This window comes from Amblyomma americanum, chromosome 9, assembly GCF_052857255.1.
Source record: "Amblyomma americanum isolate KBUSLIRL-KWMA chromosome 9, ASM5285725v1, whole genome shotgun sequence".
Classification (NCBI taxonomy): Eukaryota; Metazoa; Arthropoda; class Arachnida; order Ixodida; family Ixodidae; genus Amblyomma; species Amblyomma americanum.
Window position 1 is genome coordinate 80,170,604 of NC_135505.1, and position 21,222 is coordinate 80,191,825.

Genomic DNA, 21,222 nt, shown 5'->3' on the forward strand with positions numbered 1-21,222 from the left:
GCTTTCGCTCCTTTGGAGAAAAAAAGTGCCTTTGTTGGAAAGGCCTTCGAGGCATGCCGAGTGACAGGGGAACAAAAGATGATGAAGATGATTACCGTTTCTCTATCCATGGCCTCCTCGTCCACCGCTCCACTCAGGTCCCGCTTCTGCGCCATGGACTCCAAGAAAGACATGGACCGGAAGAAGCGCCATTTTCCCACGTAGACCCCGACCGAGTCGTGGCCGCTCTTCGGTCGGATTTTCTTCCTTTCTTTGCGGTATGTCCGCCGCTTGTTGTTGAACAGCGTACACAAAGAGGCTGCGACAGCGACGAACACAATCGGCGTCACTTCAGGCTCCATTTAAAAGCACATTCAGCAAACACATTAAAACAACTTATGGCAAAGGGACCGAACGCTGAATTTTAAGCACTCCTGTTTTTTTTCCGCAAAAGGAAACGTTTTCTTTGTAAGGCGCTGGATTCCGCAACGGCTTTGTTGGAAGGAATGTCGAGAATTTTTACAGAGAAGTTTTCAATCAGTACATGCGCGAATTTTTATGTATCGGGATGCTCGAAACCAAGATCAACGAGTGCGATAGCGACTGCATGTCGGCAAAAGTGCTGTACTAAAAAACTTATATAAATCCCTACCGCCAGGCATTAGGTAACTTGATATAGAGTAGCGGCTATTTAGTTTCTACACGCAAAACTGTTTGAGGCACAGTGATGCATAGAAGGCAAAATGCTTGTCTAGGACACGTTCTGTGGTTATAGGCGTGTTTCGGGCTGAGCGCACGGTATCTAGCCGTAACATTTGTTTAAAAATTGTCTGGGTGTAAGGATGTGCAGTTAAACTCATTGGATTTTATCACCATTTATTGCGTTCTTGGTCGCAGCGACTTCGGGAGCTCCGGAACACACAGTGCTGTCGTTCAAGGCTTATGTTTTGCACTCTGTACGCCTCGCTGACGAAAGTTTTAGTGATCCTTGGTAGCCGCTCTATCCAAGAAGAGTCAAGCACGGTTGCACCATCTAGTGACAAAAGTTACAAGTATATGGTCGATGATATGAAGAGAGCGTTGGATTTCATTCAGAAATAAAATACTATGGCGCCATCTAACGACAAAAGCAAGAAGCACATGGTCAATGATGTGAAGAGAGTGTTGCTTTTCATTGAAGGGCGCACTGGAGAGAGCTTTCGCCAATAATGGCAGCTTTCACCACAAGATGGCTTTTATGCGATTTTCAATGACAAAATAATAAATACGTTTTTCATGGATAATGCAGTGCTCAATGCTCCAAATGTGAGGCACGATCTTTTCATTTCCGCCATAATCTCATGACACTTTTTGGACAGTGGTCGGTCGCTTTAAGGTTCACTGCGCATCATTCGCGAAATCCAGATAAATAGCCAATAATACCTTGCCTCGTCTTACTATTCGGTCTTTCCTTCCATCCCTCCAGTCAGTAAGGCCGCGCCTTATTAAGGCCTCGTTAGTTAGTTTTTTTCAGTTACCATAGCTTGAGGTCATTGTACTCCTCCGGTCTAAACGTAGAGTGCACACAAAAGTGCTGAAGTCATTGTCGGCTAATCTGCTTCGCGACAACGGCCATTGACTCATAGCGCTCTTAGCTCACCAGCACCAAGAAAACACGTGTGGCGCGAAAAAAGGGTAGCTGTCGACAGGAGGCGTCGCTCGACCTAAAGCCCCTCAGTTTATTGAGGGGCAGGTCATGTAATACAAAGGCAAGATAACGGCTGTTCCTTAAGGGTAACGGAGTGGATTCCAAGAGAAGGCAAGCGCAGCAGCAGACGGCAGAAAGTTAAGTGGGCGGATGGGATTAATAAGTTTGCGGGAACACGGTGCGCGCAGCTGGCAAATGACATGGTTAACTGAAGAGACATCGGAGAAGACTTTGCCCTGCAGTGGGCGAAGTCAGGTTGGTAATGATCATGATGATGAGCTTCATCCGTGCTCGTGTTCCCATGCCAGCGGAATAGTGTACCACTTCCGTGGAAACATGCGGGCATGCGAAGTGTTTTGCAAAAGGCCCTTTCGTTAGCAGGCATTTATGTTAGCATCGAAGCGTCGCGGGGATCCTTTCCTGCCTTGCACGCCGACACTTCCGCCGTTAGCCAGGAAATTACTCGGCCTGTCAGTTAGAGAAATGGGCACGCCATCCTTCAAGAAGCGGCACGTGGGTGCGGTGGCGACATGCCGGACACGAGGATGCAGGTGCAAAGGGGAAAAGGAGAGAACATCACGCGATGAGGGCAAGGACTCCAGCGTGGCGAGGGTTCATGAATTTATTCTTTTTTTCGTTTCCCTTGCAGCCAAGCTATGGATTCGAGGCTGTGCCTAACCTCGAGGGGCTCTGGCTATTTCGTATTAAAACTTCATTCGTTTATCGAAGTCTAGGGCGGGTCTCCCTAACCTCCCCAACTTCTTTATCACTGAAACATATACAAACGCAAGAAAAGCATTGGACACCAGTCAGGGCGAGGACTATGTGCATTCGAGTACAAGCATTGTACAATGTTCCTTTACAAGGTAAGGTCATGTAGAGTGTTTTCTCTGCGTGAGAATTTCCCATTGAACGGGCTCTGAAAGGGGCTGTAATACAGTTGCGGTATGTCTGGGATCTTGAAGCATGTCGCTTGCCGAATATTGTCCTGCAAGAATTTTTCAATGAGCTTTGTAGGAGCTGACTTATTTGTAGCGAAATTCGAATTTCAGCGTCTTCGCTCCTTTCCTTCTCCTCTCATAACTTTTTGCAGGCCGGAAGGCCTGCGCTCCTCGGCGGGCCTCACATCCGGGGAGCAGAGTTTTCTGATCTGCCAGAGCTACGCAGCTTATTGGCCGCGACCATAGTAGTCGCCTGAAGTCAGAATGAATCTAACTAATATGCGCTTCTCAACTTGTGTACGCAGATGCGGGGGACGGAGGAGGGTGCGAGCACGAAAAGATCGCCGGGAAGGGCTCGACAACTTTCGCGCGTGATTGTGGATTCTGCCCTGCATGTAGAAGTGAATTATTCGGCTCAGGCTTTCATCATAACAAAATGCAGTGATTGAGTGAGTTGATGTGCTCCCCTCTGAAGGGGTTTCGGAGCCCCTTTAATTTACAGTTTGCTCAGATTATTTGTGTGAGTTTTCTTTTGTCCCTCACAGTTTGTTCTTGTAAATATATACCGCCTTTTGACGTTCTGCATCTGCAGACCTTGCTTCATCATCACGGAATCATCCTTGTTTAAAGTGTCTGAGCTATCCGGTGAACCCAATGGACCACCAAAAAATTACGAGACGCAACTGCCAATTCTCTAATGGCCTCCTACATACTGGGCAGAATGAAGGAAGGGAATAACTCAGGCCGTCACGTCATGTTCTTGAAGCCAGACATGAAGGCGCACCTTCGCTAGTTGTGCGCCGCCTCGACGCGCTTGCGCATGCGCAACAGAGAATGCAGCAGACGACATTGCCCCAAACCTTAATATTGGCTGCACCGTTGGCCAAGGACTCCCAGTATTCCTTGCACAAACACGTGACTTCCAGCGCAATTTTTTTTAGTGCCGTTCTTGTAGCGACGGCCTCTCCGCCCTCCGCGGCGCCTCTGTACGCCATTTTCCGGACTGGTCTTTGTCGAATGCTGTTTTTTAACAGTTGGACCGTGGTGCAATGTGAAATGAATAACACAGGGGAGACGACGGGGAAATCGAGAAGGGATATGTTTTGTACCCCGTGGCAATAATGGTTGCCGCTAGAGCAATGAAGTGCGGCCCTTGTTCAGGACTCCGCCGATCGCCATGAAAATTGAACGGGGCTCATCAAAAGACGGTATGGACAATTTACTTTGGTATCAAAGAAAGCTTATTGGCGGTAAAGATGATATCCTGCACCGCCCCAGTTCTTAGCGACAACTGCATTTGACAGCTCTGAAGTATATCAACTTCATGGCTCTAAGATGCTGCTCAAGTCGGCTGGGAACAAAAGCATGACCAAGGGGCACAGCTTATGGGGCAGAGAAGGGGACGAGCGCCGATTGAGTGACGAAAAGGTCACACATTGGGGGAGTGTTGCGGTGACGTCATAGTCCTCAGAGGAGCGGCCAGCTTTTTCTCGGCCCGCACAAGCGCTCCCTACTTTGGCAGGGGTCTCTTCAGAGCAGCGGTATTCCGTCCCGTCACTTCTTCATTTAAAGTGCCGCCGGTGTTTTCACAAGACCATAGCAGGGGCAATTAATACATTGTAAACAGAGGATTAAACAGAATACATCGTCTTCAAAGGGAGCACACTTGATCTAAAGGTACAGGTAGGCAAAAAGAGACAAATTGGCTGTGGCAAAAAGATATATCTAGCCACGTGATCGAGAACCGCAGTAACAACTTCACAATGCTCTCAACATCGCTTATATGACAAGGTGTGAAAATCTTATCTAGAGTTCGCTGTGCTTACATCAGACTGTGCGGTCACCAAACGCTCCAACTGCAACGCGAAAGACAGGGACTGAGTGATAGTAATGTTGTGATCCAAACGATTCCATTCGCTAATAGAGAGAGGATAGAAAGAACGCTTGAACGTGTCATTATGACACATATGCTCGCTTAGATTGCGTGGGTGTTAAGTTTTTGTGTCGCGATGGTCCTGATTGTGAGCAGATTACGTATTTTTGCAGATCTATTTTGTAGTGGTGGTGCAATAATTGGAACAAAAAATCTTTAGATCCGCTTGTTTTGCTCTTCATGATAATGTGGCAAGGCCGGATGAATCTGCAAGCAAAGTCGGAGAATCGCTGCGCTTGTATTTGTTATGTATTATTCGCAACGCTTTATGTTGAATAGCCTCTAACTTTGCGACGTTAGTGACTGGGGGAACCAAACTGTGCTCGCGTATTCTAAATCTGGCCCTACGAAGGTAATGTAGGCCATAAGTTTTGATGATGCTGGTGTTCATCGTGAGTGCCTCCTGATAAAGAAAAGTTTCCGTAAAGCAGCAGATGTGATAATAAGACAGCGTGATACCGAGATATTCCTGGTGTTTACCGTCCGTTAATGGTACGCCGTTCATAGTGTAAGAACAGCGTGACGGTTTTTTTTTTGTTACGGTTACAAAAACGGATTGTTCTGTAAAGAATGCAGTCGCCTGCAAATAATTTAATGCTACAATTAATGTGATTAGTTAAGTCGTTGATCAATAAAAAGATAAAACAGTGGACCAAAGACTGATCCGTCAGAACTACCGAAGTAATGGAAACTGTTCTGGGTTGCGACATACTGAAAAAACTACCAACTGAGAACAATGTGAAAAAAACCGCTTAATCAAGAAAGGAATTTTCTGTCCCCGATAGTGGTTTCTAGTTTTCCTATTCATTTACGGTGTGATACGTAGTCGAATGCCCGTGAAAAATCTTGCATTAAAAGATCTGTCTCGATACCGTTGTTAATACTAAGCGCGAGGTCGTTTACTACTTCACTTTACTCAGAAATAGTTGACAGTCCGCGTCGAAATCCAAGCTGGTGAGGTGTCACTATACTATTTCAGTCAATAAAAGTGGTTATATGCTTCGAATGATATGTTCAAGAATTTTGTATGATGCACTTGTAAGGGAGATTGGTCTACAGTGTGAGTATAAAGCAGTATGCCCTGATTTATTAATTGATATAATCTTTGCAGTTTGCAATCTTTGGGTAATTTTGATGATGAAATAGACTTCCGAAAGATAATACAGAGGTATCTCGTACACCATTCCGCATACTTCTTTAAAAAGTCATTCCGAATGGCATTCGGGACGGTTGCTTTTTTGAAATCTAGGTTGAGAAGATTAAAAACCCGCTCATCCCTAATTCGGAGAAGTTTAATATTTATAAGCGGCAAAATGCAGGTGCCAGGGCTTACACCTTTATCTTTAGTGCAACTTGAAAGGAACAAATTCGTTGTACATGTTTGCAGTATTGGCCTTATTTTCTAGAGACCGTCCGGAAGGCGCTATTCTTTGGTTAAAAAAATGATACCAAAACCTGCGTGGATTATTTTTCAAAAAGCTTGAAAAAGTTGCATTGCAGTAGTGGTCTTTCGCTTGTTTTGTGGCCTGCTTGACCTTTTCTACTGCGCTGGCTAACTTCTCCTTCAACTCATTTCCGCCTTTGGTCTTGATAGCTCTACGTATCCTCCTTAAGGGGTATTCACACGGGCGATGTAGTCCCTAAGTGACGGCAGCTGCGTCCACGTCCCGCCTTCGAGAGTGCTCGCGGCGACGCAGCTTCCGGTTTTGCTCCGGTGGCCGACGCCGACCAAGGAGGGGACTCTAGAGGGGACCGTTCGTTCAGCCCGTATGTTCAGTCCCTGTTTCTCCGTGAGATGTGGCCTTTGGTGGCATGCGAGGGGTGCAGCCTGCTGCTGTCTTTCTTTTTTTGGCTGTTCCCCCTCTGAATTTCTTTTCTCTCTTATCTCCCTTCCTTTGGCGCATCTAGTCTGTTTTTCCCTTCGTTTTTTTTTTTCTCGTCTCCAATGTCCAGACACCAATACAACCCCACAACGGGGTATTGTTTTCGCCCCTTCCTTCCTTTTCCGCCCTTCCCCCTCTGCCTCCGCAGCTGGGCCGCTTCACTCGTCCCTCTCGGCTGCTCCCTGCTGCACATGCAAATCGTGAATCCAAGAGTTGACGTCGCTCAACTCCTCACCACATCCATACGCGCCGATGTCCCCCGTGTGAATACCGCTCTACTTGACGTTGCGTGTGAATAACGTCTGTTGTGATTCCGGGGTTATTTTCAGCTACACGTTCGATATTTAGCGGAGCAAAGTCACAGTAACGTACAGCGTCTTTAAAACAGCCAAATATTATCTATGTCTGTCGATCGGTCTCAGTGCCCTTTCGGCAAAGCTATAGTATTCATATGCAAGATGGGTTAGTATTACGGCGTCGCCTGCTTTTGCGAAGTTGTTTCCGCGGTAGTGGTTGGACCCTGCAATGTTATTAAGAACTCAAGACGTAACTGACAAACTAGCATCATGTGATCCGAGATCCCTTCACTGATGTAGGTTGCAACACGATCAAAGGGGAAATGATCACTGATAAGTATCAAATCAAGAACGTTTTTTGCTGAGCCTTGTACGCGTGAGGGATCTAGAACTATTTGATGAAGGTTAAAGTTTATCATCAAATTGACTACCGCGCCTGAGATAAGTGCATAATGATGCATGGTGGTGTAATCGAGATCTGGTAGGTTAAAACCACCCATAATAATGATTCGAGGTTACAGCGGTACCACTGGAAAAAATGTTGAATTTCAGATACAAATATCGTAACCAGAGTAAGGGCTTCTGTAGCTGCCGCCGATAATAATGTTAGTGCTGTTGCAAATAAATTTGCAAAATACAGCATCCACTCCCGCTACTTCAGGAAGCATGACAAATGGTATGTGTTTTTGAATTGTAACAGCAACGACACTACCAAGGGAAGCACGGTCTTTTCGGACCAATTCGTACCTTGGTGGAACTATTTCAACATTGCCGATATCTCGGGAGAGCCAAGCTTCCATAACCGCGACTATAACTGGTTCTGGGGAGAAATCAGCCAGGAACAGAACCGCAGTGTTTGATTGCGTTAAAAGAAAACATAGATGGTCACCTACCGGCTGTGTAAGGCCCATACGCAGGCCAGTTCTTCTTCATCTGAGACACCGCGTCATTCCACATGGAGTCCTTGATATCACGCTTCGAGTAGTCCTTGTTGTCGACATCCCAGAGAGCCGGTCTCTCCCTCACGAGGTCGATGAAGTAGTCGGCCGCCTCGTGGGATATGGTTATGGTCGTCGATGTGGCTGTGGTTTCCGGCACGGCCGTACGGCGCAGTCCAGGCGGTGTCAGCATCCGGGCTAGTCTGTGATGCGGTGCTAGCTCAAGACGTTCGCATGGAAGGAGCACGCTGACTGGAACCAGCTTCATTGTCCCCTCTGGTCGCCTGTCCAGGCGTACGAGCGTGCCAGTACCAGGAACACCGGAGCTCGCCGGCTGCCCAAGGAGCACCGGCAGGTTTTCACACATCGCACGTGGGAGGCCCGCGCTGCACGCAACTAGAGTCCCTAGAAATACTTGCTAGTCTGGCGTACACGGCTGCACCGGGGGCTGCTGCAGAATGACACCGCGGTGGCGCTGCGAGCAGTGGCGCTGCTCGCATTGGGGTTTAGGGATAGTGAAGGGAAAGTGGATTTTAAGAGGTTAGAAGTAACCAAGCGAAGGTTATCTGATTGGTGGCTAAAAGCAAGACAGGAGTAAAATTTCACAAGACATGGCTAGGTGGCTTGAGCCACCGCCCGATGTAAAGGGTTCAGCCGTATCCATCCATCCATCCATCCGTCGGAGGCGGACGCTTTTTTTCGGAGCTCCAGCGACTACGTCTGAAGCTAAGTGCCTCTTGGTTTTTGCGCTTGTATATGCTTTCGGGCAGTAGTTTTAAACCGAGTTAAGGGTAGAAAGGCTAGCGGAAGTGTGTGTGCCGAGGGTTTTTGCGTAGAAATTTTGGAAGGCTTTTACCTTGCGTATTGCTGAAAGTTTTTGGTGTAGGATTTTTGGCGGGCGTTTACGTTGCGTAGTGCCGAAGGTTTTTGTGTAGGAATTTTGGTGGGCTTTTACGTTGTGTAGTGCCGAAGTTTTTTTGTGTAGGAATTTTGGCGGGCTTTTACGTTGCGCAGTGCCGAAGGTTTTTGTGCATGATTTTTAGCGGGCTCTTACGTTGACTAGTGCGGAAGGTTTCTTCTGTAGGAATTTTGGCGGGCTTTTACGTTGCGTAGTGCCGAAGTTTTGTGCAGGAGTTTTAGCGGGCTCTTACGTTGACTAGTGCCGAAGGTTTCTTCTCTAGGAATTTTGGCGGGCTTTTACGTTGCGTAGTGCCGAAGTTTTGTGTAATATTCTTGGCGGGTTTTTACGCATAGGAATTTTGGCGGGCTTTCACAAGGCGTAGTCGGCCGGACGATGGGTCGGCAAGCTAGGAAAGTTAAGGGGGACAAGGACGGGGAGTTAGTACAGTGCCAGGAGTGCGACCGTTGGTGTTACTTAGATGAGACAGGGTTCGGGAGCTTAGCCGAGGCGGGTGAGGCTAGCTTCGTGTGTAAGATGTGCAAGCGGTTTGGGGACGCCGTTCATGCGTTAAAAGGGGAATGGGAAGCTGGGTTTAATGCACTTAATGCGGACCGGCAGGTCGAACGAGAGGATCGGATTAAGCTGGAAGCTCAGGTCGCCGATTTGATTAAAAAGGAGGAGAATAATGCCGCCCTGTTGAAGCGAATGGTGGGCGAGATTAAAGAAGAGCGGGAAAAGCGGACCCAGCTAGAAAAACAGGTTGAAGCGCTCAGGTCGCGGCCGGCTGGGCACCCCAGTTCGGAGAAGTGTCAGGTGGAGGACGAGGCTCGTCGATCGTACAGTGCTGTAGTGCAGCGAGCATTGAGTGAGAAAAATGCGAACGAAATGAAAAAGGTTAAAGCGGGCATGGAAACTCGCGACAATAGCGTACAGCGGCGGGAGAGTCAGCTAGAGCGATCCGGAGGCCAACAGATGGAATTAGGAAGCGAACGTTTGGGGCACAGGAGAGTTCTGGTGGTCGGGGACTCGAATGTAGCGAGGGTTGAGGGAGGCGTTCTGACGGCAGTGAAGGCAGACAGGCGGGTGCAGGTGGAGGCTCAGTCGGGAAAGTGCATGGTGGATGCAATGGCCAGAGCCCGGGAGGTGGTGGTGGGTAGCATGGATGGCGAACACCTTGTGGTCATCCATGCTGGTCTCAATGATGTACTGCAGGGGAGGAGCCAGAATCTTGAGACGCAGTTGGAGGTGGGGATGCGTAGGCTTAGAGAGGCCTCTGAGAGTGTGCATGTGACCACATGCACAATCCCAGAGGTCCAGAGGCAGGCTCGCGAAACGGAAAGGAGGGTCGTGGAGACTAATCGGGTAATTAGGCTATTGAGTCGACGACTAAGATACGAGGTGATGGAGGTCAACAGGGAAGTGTACGAGGTTAGGCCCCACCCTTTTGCACAGGATGGCATCCACTACGGTGGTGCCACTGGCAAGAAGGTGGGTAGTAGGATAGGTCGCCAGGCAACAGCTTTTTTGGGGGGACCCAGAGCTCTGAAGGAACCAGTGTAGAGAAGGAAGAATTAAGATCAAACGGACAATGGAACCATAGGGGAAGAAAGAGACGCAAGCGCCAGGGCCAAGTTAATTCAGATATAGGTTTCATTAACATGCAAGGTGGCAGGAATAGACTGAAATGGGAGGAAATAGAAGAACAGTTAAGACAGGAGGAATTAATGGTATATGGTTTAGCGGAAACACATCTTAGAGACATGGAGCAACCACCCTGTAACCCAGACTACGCATGGGAATATTGCAATAGAACAGAGGGCAGCAGAAAGGGAGGTGGAATTGGGGCATTCATTCATAAAAGTATGAATTTTCAAAGGGTTAGACGGGGATGCAGGGAACATTTATGGCTAAAAGGAACAGTGGCAGGCAAGCAAACACTCCTTGGCTTTGTATACCTGTGGACAGGGGTTAATGCTAAAGAGGAAAACAGGAAAATGTTAGAATGTATTGCAAGCGACATTGATGAGCTAGGAGGACAGGGCGAGATAATTATATTAGGCGACATGAATGCACACATAGAAGACCTGGATGGGTACACGGATTCGACAGGAAGCATGCTGCAGGACATGTGTGACAGGCATGATTTAGTTGTATGCAACAGCACCGAGAAGTGTGAAGGGCTCATAACATGGGAGGCGGGGAGTCTGCACTCGACGATAGATTATGCACTAATGTCACAGAGGATGTATAACAGATTAGGGGTAATGAGCATAGATGAAGATGGTTCCAGAAGTCTAGGTAGTGACCACAAGCGTATCAAGTTGAGCTTCAGAAGAAAAAGCAATGTAGGACTGAATCAAGATAAACAATCAGGGGGAAATTTTTACTCAGAAAAGCAATTAGAAGTAGCAGCCAAACAAATCGAGAAAGTAATTTTTGAGGATAGTGCAACAGAATGGACTTATACCAAATTAACTCGATTACTGGAGCTAGAGCTAGCTAAGGTGGGAGTAAAGCTAAAAGGGAAAAGATGCAAACCCAAGAGTTGGTGGGATGAGGAGGTCAAGAGGGCAATAGAAAAGCGCAAGGAAGCATCCAGGGAACACAGATATTCCAAGAAGAGGGGGGAACCAAAACCAGAAGTAGACAGAAAATGGGATACCGTCATAAAGTGTAGAAGGGACGCATCCTATTTGATTAATGAGAAAATTAGAAGAAAGGGTGCCCAATGGATGTCAAAAGTAAATAAAAAGGATAGAAAAGCAGCCCAAAAATTCTGGAAACATCTAAATGCAATGAGTAATAAAACTAGGCTAGAACAAAGGTTTATTGTTACAGATGAGGGTATTCGGCTAGAAGGGGATGAAGCAATAAAACACATAGGAACAAGGATGACGGAAAAATTTTCAGCAAAGCACGTGGTACATAATTTATCGAAGGAGGATAGACCGGTTACAGCAATAGCTTCACTTGAGCAAGGAGAGTGGGAAAGGGCAGAGAAGAAGGTTCCTAGTGGCACATCAACAGGACCAGATGGTATCCCGATTATGTTGATAAAGAAGTTAGGACCAAAATCCAAGCAAACATTAATACAGGTAGTGAACAAAATGATAGTGGATGAGAAAGTCCCCGATGAATGGCGATTAAGTAGAATGAACATGATATATAAGGGAAAGGGGGACAAAGCAGACGTAAGTAACTATCGCCCCATAACAGTGACGTCTGTGGTTTACAGGGTGGTGATGCAAATTATAAAGGATAGACTGCAGGCTTGGGTGGAGAACGAGGGGGTGCTAGGGGAACTACAGAATGGGTTCCGGAAACAAAGGAGGTTGGAGGACAATCTATTTTCATTGACACAGTGTATAGAAATTGCGGAAAAGGAACATAGGCCCTTATTGCTAGCATTTCTGGATATTAGGGGAGCCTATGACAACGTTACTCAGGAGCATTTGTGGGACATATTGGGCACATTGGATGTGGAAAATGGAGTAATTAATCTTTTAAAAGATATATATAGAGGTAAAAGAGTGCTCATAAAATGGGAAAAAAATGTATCAGGGCCTGTAGAGATACAGCGGGGGCTTAGACAAGGATGTCCTCTGTCCCCTTTGTTGTTCATGTTGTACCTGCAAGGTTTGGAGGCCAAGCTAGAGGGGAGCGGACTAGGTTTCAACCTATCTTTTTTCAAGCAAGGGGAATTGATTACACAGACATTACCGGGACTAATATATGCGGACGATATAGTGATAATGGCTGACAACAAGGAAGACCTGCAGAAGTTGTTAGACATATGCAGTACAGAGGGAGATAGATTAGGCTTCAAGTATAGTAAGGAAAAATCTGCAGTCATGACATTTAATGAAGAGGGCGGCGAGCATAGAATACAGGAGTTCGTGCTAAAGGTAGTGAATGAGTACAAGTATCTTGGGGTGTGGATAAATAACAGTGTTGAGTATCTGACCGAGCATGAAAAATATGTAATGAATAAAGCTAGTAGGAATGCAGCTGTCATGAAAAATAGGGCACTGTGGAATTACAATAGGTATGAGGTGGTAAGAGGGATCTGGAAAGGGGTGATGGTCCCTAGCCTGACCTTCGGGAATGCGGTCCTGTGTATGAGGCCAGATGTTCAAGCAAGGCTGGAAATTAGGCAACAGGGAGTAGGGAGGTTAGCTTTGGGAGCACATGGCAATACACCAAATCAGGGGGTACAGGGTGATATGGGATGGGCGTCTTTCGAGAGCAGAGAGGCTAGCAGTAAGATAGCATTTGAGGAACGATTGAGAAGGATGGAGGAAAAGCGGTGGGCTAGGAAAGTTTTCAGATACCTGTATATAAAGAATGTTGACACGAAATGGAGAAAGCGAACTAGAAAATTGACAAGCAAATATCTGGACAGCAGTAAGGGGGCAAATCAGCAATTATCGGTTAAGAAAAAGGTTAAAGGAACAGAGAGAGCTTTGTGGAAAACAGGGATGCTGACGAAATCGGCACTAGAAACATACCGGACCTTTAAACAGGAAATTGTCAAAGAAAATATCTATGATAATTGTAGGGGAAGTTCTTTGTTGTTTGAGGCCAGGACTGGAGTTTTGCGGACTAAGAAGTATAGAGTCAGGTACCAGGATATAGACACTTTGTGCATTGCGTGCGGAGAGGAGGAGGAAACGGCTGAACACTTGATACTTTTCTGTAAAGGGCTTCACCCTACAGTGGAAGGCAGCGGGGCTGACTTACCCAAGGCATTGGGGTTTAGGGATAGTGAAGGGAAAGTGGATTTTAAGAGGTTAGAAGTAACCAAGCGAAGGTTATCTGATTGGTGGCTAAAAGCAAGACAGGAGTAAAATTTCACAAGACATGGCTAGGTGGCTTGAGCCACCGCCCGATGTACAGGGTTCAGCCGTATCCATCCATCCATCCATCCATCCTTCACCCTACAGTGGAAGGCAGCGGGGCTGACTTACCCAAGGCATTGGGGTTTAGGGATAGTGAAGGGAAAGTGGATTTTAAGAGGTTAGAAGTAACCAAGCGAAGGTTATCTGATTGGTGGCTAAAAGCAAGACAGGAGTAAAATTTCACAAGACATGGCTAGGTGGCTTGAGCCACCGCCCGATGTACAGGGTTCAGCCGTATCCATCCATCCATCCATCCATCCTTCACCCTACAGTGGAAGGCAGCGGGGCTGACTTACCCAAGGCATTGGGGTTTAGGGATAGTGAAGGGAAAGTGGATTTTAAGAGGTTAGAAGTAACCAAGCGAAGGTTATCTGATTGGTGGCTGAAAGCAAGACAGGAGTAAAATTTCACAAGACATGGCTAGGTGGCTTGAGCCACCACCCGATGTAAAGGGTTCAGCCGTATCCATCCATCCATCCATCCAGCCTTGACAGCCACGGCGTCTGAGGTAGACGCGCGTTTCGCCCCGCGAAGCGAATTCCCTGCGTGTTTTCAGATGACTTGCGCATACGATTGACCAGATTTTTTTTTTTTATTTCAGCTTAGCCGTGGTTTTTAAATGCGCAGTTCCGTCATCAGCGCAGCGACGCAAACGATTTTTTTTTTTTGCGAACAAATTTTTTGCGCGTACTCCAGAGTCGAAGGCGAAACGAACCTGCGTATTTTTACACCCTATTCTCTTTTCTGAATACTGCTTCCATGCAGTATCTTATACAGTCTTCTGAGGAATTCAAATAAAAATATCTTTGCTTCAAGAAGATTACCCACGATTCTAAACCACATGACCGTGTGTACGCGCAACAGAGCGCTATTGACAGCGGCATTTTCATTCATGCTATTGATCCGATCTCAACCTCTACGGACTGTGAAGGTAAAAAGACTGGACACTGGAAACTTCTAGATACACGCACAATTAAAACATGTAAGTTGAGAACCTGAGCCCTTTAAATCATGTGCTTTAGGCAAACTGTAGGAACGCATTCCTTATGTGCTTAGGCAACCGAGTTAAAGAAGTAATGAACACAAGCATGCATTCTAAGCACTTCTTAGAATCCCGTGCTTGGTAAAATAGCATTATTATCCCATGCTATGTAGGTCGCATGACCTGTTAGAGAAAAGATACCCAAGGATCAGTAATGTATTGCACAAAATAAAAATCATTGTTAAACACCTTTATTTCCGTCACTTTGCGCTCAGGCTGCCCATATTTTGTTTGCACCACCTACTGGCATCTTCTCATCTTTAACAGCTTCGGCTGCTCTTATCAGCCCTCTCAACATTGATTGACTTCATGTAGAAGCGCAGGCGAAGCAGAATATAGAATTTGATTACGCCGTTAGCAATTTCACGTCCATGTTTCACACAGCTCAGATGCGGAAAATGTACATGTGTTAAAAAATCAGTGAAGTCAACTATCCTCTTCTCGTGCAAATTGTTCAGACTAAAATAAGTCGTGAAGCTGTCTTCAAGGACGGTGACAATTATGTTATTCAAGGGTCCAGACGGATACAGTAAGCCACCATTATGAGATTTTGCAGTGAAAGCTGCAACCCCATCATCTTCTGTATAGCCACTGATTTTATGTCGTCAAGGCTGACGCACAGTCTATGCACTGGCTTTCTTTCAGTGCTTTTTTATCCCGAGATAGAATAAATTAACATCTGGTGTCTTTTTCCTGTCACACGGGCACTGTCGTCAGAGGTGAAAATTGTACGTGAAGCACAAGAGACCAATGCAGTTTTACATCATGAGCGCTCCTTTATCAATTAGTCTGTCGAGTATTGGCAGCATATTCAGGCTGCACGGCTGTTTCTTAGCCACCGAAACTGAAGAAGTACCACTTCTGGAGCACAGTTTCCCGATGGTGGTAGTTTCGCAAGATTGTAGAATGTGAGTACATTAACAGTAACCAAAAAACTGAGCGGCATTCTGATGGTCATAGATCCTGATGATTGCCGAACAATGCTAAATACGCTTTCAAGTCTCTCTTGGCTCAAGTTTGCAGTAATCACATACTTAAAACGATGTGTTCTGAAAACTGCAACGAAACTAAGTGTGCTCTGAATTGAAACACGAAGTCCCTCTGCTATGCTGTTGCTCAAAAACTCGCCGATTGTGGCCTTTGCATGAATTTCCCACTTTGTGAGGTGTTCAAGGAACTGATTTAATATAAAAAAGTTTCTTGACTGCGGGTATAACGCTGCTTTTGGCACACGCGCACTCATTATACTGATAAGCTTATTTATTCTTTTGCAAAAGATTTAGTGCCTTCCACGAAATCATAAAAGCGTCCTAACGGGGTGCTATAAATAAAAAGAGCTCTAATTATATCGTGACCAAATAGCTGGAATGCTGGAGCAACTCCCGTTTTCTCAAAAGAATTGGGATTCAAGTGCATGCTGGTGATCTTCGGCATGGCTTTAAGCGAGACACTCTGGCTGTCCATTTTCCAAGCTTATCGGATCGGTTTGAGCGTGCACCCGACCCTTAGGTGCGTTAAACAATTTGCCTGCAAATGCATATCGCACATTTTTAGCTAGATGTTGGCAATCTGAAGTAAAGTGCACATGGCGAATTGAGCTGGCAAGATGTGGCGCTTGTCACGTTGTCTAGACATGACGCGATCACACATCCGTAAGAACACACTCACCAACACACGCGCGAGTCAGCGTACATGGATTTGGCAAAAAAACGCCAGTATTATGCGCTCGCGACCAAGAAGCAGCGCACACCACTACCGCAGCCACGGCACGACCCCTCCTCAACAACGAACGAGGCGAGTCCATCCGTTTTGCTGGTTTGCTCGGTTTAGCTGATGAAAGGACTAGCTGAAAGACGCCGAAACGAAATGAATGACGCTCTTTTCATAGCTTACGCCGCCCAAGGCTCAGCCCAGGATTGCTGCTGCTGTGGCCATCGACATCAACACGCGACGCGCCGTCATGTGTTTAGCGTGGCGAGCGCAGGAACGGTATTTAAGGCAGGCGGTGTTATCAAAAGCATGAACTCCATAAAGATAGTTATTTACTAGCAGCGGCTTTGCATTGGGACGGTGCTGTCATTCAGTCATTATTTCCTAGCGTGTTCAATTTCTTCGCATTGGGTGCAAATTTCCTTTGCCAGTCTGAACTACACCGTTGCCCTTCTCCACTAATACTCTGACAGCCTCTTCAGTGCGTTTGTTTTAGACCGTTGGCTCTACTACTCGCGTTACTATTGGTCGTATCAGTGCGCAACACAGGGTCATTGTCTAGAAACGGCGGCCACCGTGGTTAGCATTTGCAGGAACAAAGTTTGCAGACAAAACCATTGCACAAGTCAACGATATCTTCGGTATAACTTGTGAATGTCTCGGCAGGAAGCTGTGCTCGAACACGAATACGTTGCTCGGCGCGAAGTTTCCGCACGGCGGAACGGCCGAAAACGTCAGCGAAGTTCGCCTTAAAGGAGCACAAGGTTGGAAGATCAGCCTCATGGGTGCGAAACCAGAGTTGGCAACGTCTGTGAGGTAGAAGAGTACGTTGCTTAGTTTAACAGAATCGTCCCACCGATTATAAGTGCTGACGCGCTCATAGGAGGCCAGCCAATCTCGACGTCCTGGTCGTCAGTGCCACTAAATAGAGTAGGGTCACGCTGCCGCTGCACTCCTGAACAGAGGACGGTGGTAGGGATGGGCTTCGATGGTTCGCTCGGACCTTTCGGCATGGTGGCGGGGGCTTCGAAGTTCCAGGATGAGGACCGGGACGGGAACCGAGACACCTCCGCCAAGTGTAAATGTGTTTATTGGAAGCGCAGGTCCGTTGGCGTTGGTCGAACGGCGACACGACGGACACAGGCACAGGCGTCACTCGAAATCCCAGCTGCACTTCGTCTACCTTTTTGCTGCCCTACATCAACTCCTGCCCATCGGTCCCATTACAACATTGGCGCGAACACTTGCAGTGTTTGTTCATTCTTCAAATCTGCCGCCACACAACATTATCGCTTTGTTTGCGACGCAAGACGCGACTACATTTATCTCGATTGATCGCAGCCAGGCAGGGCTGATTCTACGTTGTTCCGGAATGGCCCAGTAACTTCGCACGCTTTATCACGAAAGTTCGCTATCAGCTTTAAATTGAGCACGGCCGACAGCGGCGGGCATTCTATTCAACCACCGCCGAGCACGCTTGTCGCTTCGCTGCCGCCGAGTGATTCAGTCCATTTTGGGTGCAAGTCAGCCCAATAAAGTTTTCTTTTAGAAGAACTTTTGTTCGTCTTCATCGCTCCTTCGACTGCCGTCACCACTACGTGACATCTGGTGGAGGTGCGGGGTGGCCTTCCATGTTCCGGACGCCCCCTTCAAGTCGTGAAGCCAGCCCTCTGCGCTTCGCCCCCGAGGACGAGCCAGCAGCTCAGCGAGCCAGCCGACATCTCCAGAAAGAGGAACCTGAGTTCGGGACCCTGCCGGACCGCACCAGACAGCGAAAAGACGCTGCTACGAGCACCGCAACCTCGCCAAAGGTGTCGACACCGATCATACTGCAGCAACCGCGGGTGCCGCCAAATTTCAATGGAACCCTAGGCGAAGACCCTGAAGAATGGTTGGATCAATTTGAGCGCGTGGCGTCATTCAACAAGTGGGGTGATGCAGCGAAAATTGGACACGTGCTTTTCTCATTGGATGCCTCCGCACGCACGTGGTACAAAAACTACGAGTCGTCCCTTACGACATGAGAGCTATTCAAGAGAGAGCTGTTGAAGGTATTCACCAGTGTCGTGAGGAAACAAAGAGCCGAACGACTCCTCGAGTACAGGATCCAGCTTCCGAATGAGCCCGTCCGCGGTTATGTCGAGGAGATGAAGCGCGTATTTCGCCGCGCCGACCCCGAGATGACCGAGGAAAAGAAAGTTCAGTTTTTAATGCGCGGCGTAAAAGAAGAACTCTGGAGCAGCTGCATACAAAATGCGCCCACTTCTGCTCTTAGAGCGAGAAGCTCTGCCCCTGTGTTTGGGCCTCCCTAAATACATGGCAAACAATGTTTTGTATCTGGAAGCGCGGGTGCCGTCTCTTACTGCAAGGTTTCGCCTTTTGACAGTACAAACGTTTTTAAAGTTTTGCGACTCGGACCAGCATGCATCCGCGTTGATCTTCCTAAGGCAGCGAGCGGAGTTCTTGGGTGTCGGATGGTCTCGCCTTCAAACTCCCCAAATCTGTTTCGTTGAATCTTTGCTGGGCCCACTGAATGTGCGAATACCTGAAATTGTTCCGGTGCGGTCCATCCCTGCAAATGTGTCTATCATCTACGATGATATTTATCCACGTAATGCAAAATTACTGCCTTTCTCATGGTTAAATGGTATGTTGCAGGATTATTTGTCGACCTTCAGCTCACATGTTGCAATTACGACTGATGGCTCGGTGTGTGCAGAAAAGGGAGGTGTAGGTATTTACTCCCAGTCCCTTGACTGGTCTTTTTCTCTCCGTCTCCAAGATTTCACTCCTATCTATCTGGCTGAGTTTCTAGCAGTGGTTCTCGCTTTGCGAAAGGTACCAATTTCTTTATCAGCAGTAATAATAATTACGGACTCGTTATCTTTCTGCACTTCCCTCTCGGCGTCCACTGAATCGCAGCTCTTTCGCATTCTAAAATTCCTGATCCCTCCACACATCACATTAATTCGATTTCTTTGGGTTCCTGGGCACGGGGGTCTTCTATTAAATGAATCAGCTGATGCTTTAGCGAAGGCAGCCCTGAGTGGACCGATTGTTGACCCGCTTCCAAAAACTGCTTAGATCACGGCGGCACGCTTCCGACGGTACACTGTAATGAACGAACTGGGTGCATCAGCGCTTACTTCCTTGGACGACTTCCAGCACCTACTGTTCCCATGGAGAAGCTCAGTCTGGCGATCGCGCAATCTTGAAGTTTCCTTCACGAGGCTTCGCTGCCGAGTACCGCAACTAAATTTTTACCTATACAGGCCTGGTCTGGCGATCTCCCCATTGTGTCCGTATTGTACGGAGCCGGAAACAATAGAGCACTTTCTTCTTTTTTGCCGTCGTTACTCATCGATTAGGAGGCGACTATTAGAAGTTCCAATACAGAATCTCAGTTTGCGCCTGTCTTCTGTGGTTGTTCTGTCTCTTGGCGCTTCTATGCTTGGCCATACCAATGGGAATGTTTGCTCTGCCGTTCAAAATTATCTACTGGAATCAAAACGTCTACCTTCATGATCTTTTGTCCTGCCCCTCCCATTATCAGCTTCTGTATTTCGGTTTTTACAACCACTTATAGTAATCCCTACCCCTTCTTTGCCTAAATTTTAGTTTGTATGCCCCCCTAACCTCCTGCAACCTCCTCGGCTACGAAAACTGTGCGATCCAAATTTTGGTAGGTCATCCCATGCTTGCCACATGCAACTGGTCATTTAAATAGTCACCGCCTGGTTATGGCCAATCCCCCTTGTGGGTATGTGCCATTGTGTGAGGTCAGCAACAACAACAACAACTCTTTGGCAGCCTCGTCCGCCAGCCGCCAAAAACAGTCGAGGAATTCATGCAAGAAGCCTGCACGATTGAGAAGACCCTCGACGTCCGAGCTCGGCAGTACAATCGCCCTTCCTATGCTTGTGCAATCCGTTCGGACACGACGGCCACCACCAGCGACAGCTTGCGGGAAGGTTTGGTTGGTTTATGGGGGTTTAACATCCCAAAGCGACTCAGGCTATGAGAGACGCTGTAGTGAAGGGCTCCGGAAATTTCGACCACCTGGGGTTCTTTAACGTGCACTGACATCGCACAGCACACGGGCCATCCTCCCTACAGACACAAGCATCAACTCTAATGGATGTGGTGCGGGAAGAAGTGCAACAGGCACTTGGCACCCAGACGGCCACAGAACCCCAGGCTATGACCTACGCTGCTGCAGTAAGGAATCCTCAGCCCCAACGACAACCCCTGTATCCTGTCCGACATGAACCACTTGTTCCCGAACGCCACCTCCCTGCCCCCGCCCGCCCAGCCTACGATCGACGCTCAATCCCCCAAAAACGCGACGCCTGGAGGACTTCCGACAACCGGCCGTTGTGCTTCCATTGTGGTGAGGCCGGCCATAGTCTTCGTCGCTGCCCGTACCGACGTATCGGTCTTCGAGGATTTGCCGTTAACGCCCCACGACCACGCTTCGGCCAACGTCCGCAGGAAATCGACGAGTACCTGCGTCGAGAGCAGCACGCACCGAACCGGTTTTCGCACTCACCATCGCCGTCAACCTCGCGCTTTGCATCGCCACGCCGCAACTACGCATCCGTGGTACGAGGAAGGTCTCCCAGCCCCCGTAGGGGAAACTAAAGACAGCAGCCTCTGGAGGTGAGGTTGCTTACGAGCGAAACGCCGAAGATCCTCCACCGACCACGTCCCATGATGACGCTGCACCCGCGACGCCGCTTGAAGAACCGGCACTCGCTGTACCGACGCCGCACACAATGACAAACCCGACCACGACGCAAACTGCCTTCAAAACGACGCTGCCACCCAGAAACGCTTCGACCACACGCCCCACCCGCGACTCGCATACGCGACGAAGCCGCGACGCGACGCCGAGAGCGACATGCAATGCAAGAGCCCGGACCTCCGACTTTCGACTATCGACGTCCGGAAAGTTACCGCTCTAGTCGACACAGGAGCCGATTACTCGGTGATGAATGGAACATTCGCTGCGCAT

At 47.9% G+C, this 21,222-nt stretch overlaps 1 protein-coding gene across 1 annotated transcript in view; it reads right to left on the reverse strand.

The window, feature by feature from the left end:
• The window catches only part of LOC144103451 (uncharacterized), a 23,004-nt gene extending 14,980 nt beyond the window's left edge, over positions 1-8,024 (reverse strand). Inside the window, exons 1-2 of the mRNA XM_077636165.1 lie at positions 7,613-8,024; positions 96-298 (exon numbers count right to left, since the gene is read on the reverse strand). Of these exons, the coding sequence (XP_077492291.1) occupies positions 96-298; positions 7,613-8,024 (615 nt within the window). The remainder of the gene's footprint in view (positions 1-95; positions 299-7,612) is intronic.
• Between the last annotated feature and the right edge of the window lie 13,198 nt (positions 8,025-21,222).